General features: G+C 58.9%; 1 protein-coding gene across 2 annotated transcripts; it reads left to right on the forward strand.

The window, feature by feature from the left end:
* Positions 1 to 1,087: 1,087 nt before the first annotated feature.
* Positions 1,088 to 5,519, forward strand: LOC113216681 (histidine-rich glycoprotein-like). Of its 2 annotated transcripts, none has more exons than XM_052267582.1 (3): positions 1,088 to 1,525; positions 3,159 to 4,247; positions 4,400 to 5,519. In XM_052267582.1, exons 1-3 carry the CDS (start codon positions 1,256 to 1,258, stop codon positions 4,877 to 4,879), a joined length of 1,839 nt encoding a protein of 612 aa, XP_052123542.1. In that variant the 5' UTR covers positions 1,088 to 1,255; the 3' UTR covers positions 4,880 to 5,519. The 2 variants fall into 2 exon arrangements, with proteins under 2 accessions (XP_052123542.1, XP_052123543.1); XM_052267583.1 differs by having other exon boundaries at positions 1,088 to 1,459.
* The last annotated feature ends 2,757 nt before the right edge of the window (positions 5,520 to 8,276 follow it).

Consider the following 8,276-nt stretch of genomic DNA (forward strand, 5'->3'; position numbering starts at 1 on the left):
GGAGGAGGAGGAGGCGACGGCGAAAGTGTTCCGGTCAGCTCTGGCGTCGAGGTCTCCAGCGGCGGCCTGGACGACATGGCCGTCGTTATAATCTTAAATTACATGAAAATGTGATATAAATGCGATGATCAAGGGGATATCGGGTGGGGAGAGGCAAAGCTGCCGCTGCTACTACCGCGGAGGCGATCGATCTGCCAGGGGAGAGAAAAGGCGGATAAAAAGGGAAATGGATTCCGCGGAGTGCGGTCCGCTTGCACTGGCTCTTGTCGTCGCCGAGGGTCGAGCCGTGCAGAGCCGTGCATGTGTGGAGATCGGCCGTCGATAGGCTGCGAGCCTGGAGGGTTCTCGTTGTTGGCTGCTGTCACTTGACACACAAAGGCACCTAGTGTAGTGAGCTTTCTCAGTCAAACGCGAAATAAGTTTGGAAAATAATTGAAACCGAGTACCTTTCACCTTTACCGCATCAATCCGTGTCGTGTCTTTCCCAGTCTGAAATTTTGTTGGCTCGAATCTTGAAGTCGGCCACATTGTACTGTCATTGAAGTTTTTAATTGTGCCAAACTCGTACTCGTATGTGATTGCATTTCCATACGCTCAGATATGATTTCTTTGATCTTTTCTTTTCATTTTTGTGCTGTGTGTCTGTGTCTGTGGTCTATGGGAACGGTAGAGGGCGCCTCGCCGCCGCGTCCAGTAGAGACGTACGTCGTCGCGTCCGGCGCACTCGTAGGAGGAAGCCGTATTTAAATTCCGCGCCTCGTCGCGCGGCCTTGCTGTTCTTTTATTTATGAAGCTCGCGGGCGGGGCAGCCGCGGCCGCCGCGGTCAGCTGCGCCAGGGGATGCCATCCCTCACTGCCACCCCGTCCCACCCCGCCACGCCCATCTGGGTCTAGGGCAGCTCCATAGCGCAGCGGAGCGCCGACGAGGAGTGGGCTTGTCCGGGATGATCCCGGGACCGGGACATCGGTCAGGGAGGAAGGATGTTGTACACTACATGCACAGTGCCGTGGCCAGCTTTATGTATTCAGCCGACCTACGCGAACTCCTGCTCTCTCTCTCTCTCTCCCTCGCTCTCTCTCTCTCCCTCGCTCTCTCTCTCTCTCTCTCTGTCTACCCCACGAACAGCAGACGGTCCCCTTTTCTCCAGTTCCCATACCCTTCCGTACTTGTCTTTCGCCGACCCTGCTACACTGATGTTGATGTACCCTTGCCACCACCAAAAGAGCAGAAGTAACACTCGCGCGTTTGTTTTACATGTTTTTGTTCGATAGGAAGAAGATCGTTGTCCTCGTGCCGGAGAAGGTCAAGCACATACACCACCACCACGTCAAGAAGGTGTACGTCAAGCAAAAGGCGCACTACAGGCACCAGCTGCCGCCCACCATCGAGTACATCGACGACCTGGAGGACGGCGTCCACCGCGCGGGCGAAGGCGTCGAGGACGCCGGCGAAGATAAGGTGCTGGGGGCCGCGTCGGAGCAGGACGTGGTCATCGTCAAGGACACTAGTCCCTCTCACGAGCACGTAAGCACCCCTGCACCACCACGTCACAGACACTTGATTGGCACAAGTACAACAACTTTGCAAAAACGAAATTCTACTTCACTAATGACGATTTTTTAAACGATACTTTACTTTCAGTTTATAATTTTGCGATATCTCATTGATAATAACTTTTTTCCGTTGCCGTTACTTTTCTTCAACATAGATCTCGGCAGCGGCAATCAAAATCATACTTTGCAACCTGCAAAAACCGACTTTCTTTTTTTTTAGCAGTGGCGCGGTGCGCACCTGGTACTGGACCGGCCCGGGGCGGGCGTGCGCCTCGGAGCGGGAGTTAGGACGCGAGATTTATTCCAAAACGATTCGCATGACTCGGTGCAACACACTAACGACCCACGTGTGGTGCGACCCGCTCGACCCCTACTCCTCATCGCCGGCGAAAAGATAACCCCACCTGCTTTTTATACAGACGAGACGAAAATTATTTTCTTAAACGAACGAACACGATAGCGCCGTCCGTCCGTCACGATCGCGCAAGAGGAAGGTGAGAGGAGAGATACGTTACACTACGAGGACACCCACGACGTTTAACTGTTTAACCGCTTTGGAAAAAAAAAAAAACGGACGCTCTTTAAGTGAAAGAACTCATCTTACTGCAGAATACTAACTATTTTTTTTCCACCGACTCTGACTGGTGCGCCGCGCTCCGCGCCGCGCCACGCCAGCCTGCGCACAGCACTTCCTTCCTACTCTCACATGCAGGGCGTGCGAAAGATACGCCATCTTAATTAGGAGCATCGCACCCAGGCGCACGGCACGTCTCTCTCACATCGCACCCGAGCATCGACCGCTCCCACTCTAATCGATCTATCGAAACCAGCAGACACAACTAACAAAAAAAAAAGGGCGAACGGAGCTTGAAGATAAGCAGGGCGATCTTCTCCTCTTAACCTATCCGGGGAAGATTGGGCGCCAGTCGGTGGAGAGCACGATTAGCAGGGTGGATGAACCACCTGAAACGCGGAGCTGGAACGCCCTCCTCCTAGGAACGCCCAGTGGAACGCCTGCCGCCCCGCCACGCAATCGGAGGAGAAAAGGAAAGGTTCGGTGAATGACTGCACCCACATTCCCGCACGCTGCCCACCGGCCCGCCCCTCGGACCAACATAACCTCAACACACGCGGGGGATCGTGGGTGGGCATCGGGTACTCGGACGTCGTCGCGTTTCACCTGTGAGGCACCACACTTGCATGCAAGTAAGAGAACAGCAGCACGTTTTTGGCACAAGACGACGCATTGTTAAGGTGACTTTGTTTGTTAATTGACGTCGCAATCACGAGCTTATAGACACATACATACACACACACACACACACACACAAACACAAACACACACACGCTACGCGGCGCGGCGCGCCGTCCACTTTCTCCGGTGCAATGTCGCGAGGCGCTGTTGACACGGTCGGCATGCTCCCTATTGTTGCCGACAACCTCAACCAATACCGCAAAAGGTTGTCAACCTTCAGTCAATAACGCGCAGGTTGACAACCCGTCAGTCATTAGCGCGTATGTAGTCATTATTGTCGATAACGCGAAGGTTTGCCTTCCCCCTCAGAGTTTGTTACTCAGCCAATAACGCGCAGGTTCGTCCACAGGTCGGGCACAGCGGCGAACACCACCACCAGCACGGGCAACACGAGCTGCACCAGGGCGACGAGCCCGAGATGATGACTGCCAGCGGCTGGACGGGGCTGCCGTCACCACGGTCACCGTCCCAGCTGCACTATCGTGATCACGATCACCATCACCAGGGGCATCATCACCACGACCACCACCGCCGGCCGCACCACGAGAACCACGTGGAGCACAAGAGCAGCGCTCCGCTCCAGAGCAAATTCCGGCCGCACGGCCACGAGGAGTCGCGGGAGCGCGTGCAACGGCAGCCCCAGGATCACCACTACCGGCGCGGACACCAGCAGAGAGGTCACCAAGAGGACCACCACCATCATCATCATCCGCACGGCCACCGTGAGCACGGACACCACCACCACCACGACCAGAACCAGCACGCCACCCATCACCAGGACGACGGCCACCATCAGGGCAAGAACAAGCACCAGAGGCAGCACAGCCCGCAGCAGCAGATCCCCAAGGAGGACTTCCAGGTGCCCGAGGACATAAGGTCCTGGGTCAATGAGGGCTTCGAGAAGTTCCACAAGCAGCACATCGAGAGCTTCCCAAAGTTCAACACCGGCCACCGCGACCACGAGGGCTCCGAAACCCACAGCCATGCCGGCCCACACCACAATCAACCGAGTCACATCCACAGCCATGAGGACCCTCACCACAACCACGAAGTAATGAGCCACAGCCATGAGGGTCCTCACCACAACCACGGTGTGATGGGCCACAGCCACGATAGTCCTCTCCACAACCACGGGGTGATGAGTCACAGCCACGATGGTCCTCACCACAATCACGGTGTGGCGAGGCACACCCATGAGGGCCCGAGCCACAACCGTGACAGCCCGAGCCACAACCACGACGTGATGACCCACAGTCATGAGCACGGGGGTCCTCCCCCAAAACCGGAAGGGTTCCGCCCTCAACACAACCACCACCACCACGATGACGTTCTACCCACCCACGAAGGTTTCAACCACCCGCACGGCGGTTTCCACGATGACCACTTTGCCAACGACGTCAAGGGTGTTGACGAGGAGGACGACGGCATTCGAGTTCAGGTAGGTCGCAGGCACAGAGCACATGATTGTGGGGAAGGTTCCAGCCCTTCTGATGCATTCCGAGGACAAAAATACGAATTTTGAAATCATTAACTATTGGTCCGGTTTCATGAGAAGGTTCGTCACCATTTTATTTCATTGTCGCGTTACAGATATTCGAGGACGGCAAGGAGGTCGCCACCAAGGTGAAAAAGGCCGCGCCAGCCCCGGACGCCAAGCAGCACCAGAAACAGCCGCACCGTCACCCGCATCATCACCACCATCACCACCACTACCACCACCTGGACAAGGAGCAGAGCGCCGAGGGCAGCACCCGCGTCCAGAGCCAGGCCGTCAACCAGGACCGCGACCACCATCAGGGCCACCACCGCGACCATCGGGACCAGCGCCCCGAGGGCAGCGCCCAGCAGCAGCAGCAGCAGCACCAGCATGCACAACCGCCTGCCCGTGAGCAGCGTCCGGAGCACAGCTCCCGGCGACCGCCCCGCCAGCCCAGCCCCCGTCCCCGGGAGTCTCCCCCCCAGCCGGCGCCGCCGCAGCGACAACACCACGACGGCCGGCAGCAGCGCCAGCACCAGCGCCAGGACCGGCCCACCGCCACGTCCAGCTCGCACAGCTCGTGGCTGCGGTGAGGGCGCCCCGTAGCAGTCCGCCCGCGCACGCCGGCAGAGACGAGTTCAACGCAACCCGTGACCTGACGAGAACATGACTTTTACAATCTCTACTATTTTTAGACAGTCCTCTAAGAGGCTGTCTCTGGTTTTTTTATTCGCCGGCTCACTTGAAGTCGACCGGCGCTGTGATCGAATCGTATCCAATGGTCCTCCCTCCAGAGCGGGAGGTACGCTGGAGGGGGGAGGGGGGAATGCCCTTCAGTGACTGGAGAGTCCAGCCCCGTGGCTCGCGCGCTTGCGCCCGCCGACCGGCCGGCCCAGTCGGCTCGGAGGCACGATGGGCCGCCTACCCTCCGGGCGCCCACACTCACTATACTAGTCCCCTGTTAGTTAGGTGTATAAAGCCCTTGTTGATATTACTACTCCACTCTTAAGTGTTTGTTTTATTTTGTTTAGTTTTGTAAGTGTTATTAACGATACTCACGCCGAATCACGAGCTCCCTTCTTGTGTAATTACGTCAAGCGTACCTCGCCTATTAAGTTTTGTAAAGTTGTACATGTATAAAAATGAGCATGATAATCATACTATTCTATTTACCTTACGGGTAAGAACACTATTAAAATGTCAAATAAGAAAACAAAATATGGCTCAAAATAAGTCATACGGAGTTCTTATTGAATATTGAATCGGTAGATTCTGTAAGGGAAGTCCTACAGCCGCCGCTCAACCAGGCAACCCAACACACGCACCACCCGCCCCCCTTCCTCCAACTGGCCCCTCCGGCCGGAGGCGCAGGGATCGCCTTCGCAGGAGTTGATGCAACGAGATGATGCACACTCACCGCCCTAGGCCAGTGGCCCTACGCCACGACTCCAGGCTCTCCACCAGGCCAGGCCGGCGCGGCTCCAGACCCTCACAGCGGGCTCCTTGCTGGAGTGTGGGCTCCTCCAGAGAAGGGGGCCCTGCCCTACGTAAGAGTTTTGTTTTTACTGCGGGTCCGGCCCCGACGACCCGGCCCGGCCCGGCCCGGTCCGTAACCAGAGCGCCGGCCGGCCGACCGACGCCGTGGGAAGTTCCACTCGCACCTTTAAGAGGGCGTCTGGCTGAGAGGGATACGCGGCGCGTTACAACCGCGTTGCACCCCGACGGAAATCGTGCCGGCAGGGCACCACTGGCCGCCCAGCCACCCGATACGGTAAATTGTGGAAGTCCTTCCTTCCTTCCGCCGCATCGATTGGGTCCAGCGTCGTCGAGCGAGTGAGAGGGAGCGACGGGTACCGGGTGCTCTCACTCACTCACTCTCTCTCTCTCTCACTCACTATCTCATTCTCTCACTCCCTCTCTTTCTCTCACTCGCTCTCTCTCTCTCTTGCCCGGCATCAGCAACCCCTTCACCAACGGTCAATAATTATTGTTATGAGCGAAAGAGGCTTTCCCTCCCCCTGCCCTCTGCTGCCGGCCGCGAGCGGCGAGGCCGTGACGTCAGAGCGAAACACTTGTAAAGTAAAGACGGCGAGGAGGATGAGCGTGCGGGTCGGGCCTCCCTGCGAGAAGCGGAAGGGTTAATTAAGAACAGGCTGCCGATGATGAGTGAGAGGCGAGAGAGAGAGAGAGGGGGGAGGCGGGGTGAGAGGCACGGGGGGCCAAACCGAGCCACTACCACCTCTAGCCCTGCGCCGGGCCAAAGCGATTGAGCAAGAGAATATATAAGACGTACTCGGAGATACTAACATCCAGGAGGCAGCAGCGGGGGGTGGGCGGGCGGCGGCTCCGCAGTGACGTACGAGAGGCTGCCCGCCTCCCCGGCGCCGGGCGGGACACGGGGGCGGGACCAGCACAGAGTGTCCTGATCGTGGTGGAGGAAGAAGGGGGCGGGGGCGGGGGAGGGCGCTGTGGGTCTGCGTGCGGGCTGTGCACGCAGTGACCTCTCGCCCGGCCGTTTTTCCCGAGCGGGAGGGACGACGTCGGCGACGGCCGTGTTGTGCGTAGGCGAATGCGTCGCCGTGCGCGAGCATGTGTGCGTGTGATACCCTCCTCCTGTTACGTGACCCCTAGATGCCCGGCGCTTGGCGCGGCGCTCTGCGCGGAGCCCCCCCTGACCTGGCCACGCCGCCGGAGCCGCCGAGCCTGGCCACGACGCCGGGACTCGGAGAAAGTGCACATCAAAGGTCATTGCGATGGCTGGCAATGCAAGTGTGCCGACCGGGATCGGGTCGGGCCGGGCCGGGTCGAGCGCCGGTCAGTGTAACCGGGTGGAAACACCGGTCGACCTCCCGATGACCCCGCCGTCGCGCCCCCGGTGAACGATGACTTCCTCGCCAGGGCCAGCAAGCGAGTCGCGTTAGACTCCAGGATGCGGCAGAGCAAGTGACGAGTGACGACGTCGTGTAGCCGTCAGCTGGCACCTGGCTGTCTCATAGCGGGAATCCCACGGGGCTCGGCCCAGGCCAATAGAAGTGCGAGCATGGACGCCGCCAGCACCTGCCCGTCGAGGAGTTCAACGCCGAGCCAGCACCTGCTTGTCAAGGAAGTTCAACGCCACCGCCATCGCCTGTCCGTCACGGAGTTCAACGACAGGAGGTGCGAGGAGGTTAGGTCGCGAAATGTCGCGCCGCTGCTGGCGGGGTGGTGGGTCCCGCCGACGCTTCCTACCGGCCGGTGGCGGTAAAGGCCGCCGGGGACTTGCAGGCGGCGGTATAGGGACAGGTTTCCTTCCCCGAGTGGGCGGCGGTGGTGGCGCGCGTGCCCCCGGGGCCCCCACTGCTTGCGTCACACGACGCAGCTCGTGCCCGGCCACCCCGACGACGTCGTGACCCCGGCCCGGTCCGACCTGCGGCCCCTTTATGAATTTATTGTTGCATTTTCGTAAGAGGCGTCGCGCGGCCGCTACAAAACGCCTCGGCCGCACGACTAGAGCCCGCATGGGCCGCATAGCCGCACCGCGACGGAGCGTCGCTGACGCGTTTGCGAGGGGGATGGATGGAGGAGCAGGAAGATGATGATGACGACGAAGAGGAAGATGATGAGGACGAGGACCAAGGGGAGGACGAGGGCGAAGAGGGGAACTAGGACGACAAGGAGAACGAGGAGGACTAGGACGACGAGGAAAACGAGGAGGACTAGGACGACGAGGAAAACAAGGAGGACTAGGACGACGAGGAGGACGAGGAGGACAAGGAGGACCAGGACGACGAGGATGAAGAGGACGACAAGGGAGACGAAGGAGGACGAGGGCGACTAGGACGGAGCAAGAGAAGCAGGTGAGCAGGTGGCAGGACTTTTCCATCACACTGACCTGATCTATCTCAGAGGTGCCGCTGGGTCGCTCGATTTGTGGAGAGAGACGCAGGCACAAGAGCATCTGAATCAAAGTGAAAGGCGAAAAAAAAGTAACGTGGACAACATCCGAGCCCG

This window comes from Frankliniella occidentalis, unplaced genomic scaffold (genome assembly GCF_000697945.3).
Source record: "Frankliniella occidentalis isolate FOCC.00 unplaced genomic scaffold, Focc_3.1 Scaffold54, whole genome shotgun sequence".
Taxonomy (NCBI): Eukaryota; Metazoa; Arthropoda; class Insecta; order Thysanoptera; family Thripidae; genus Frankliniella; species Frankliniella occidentalis.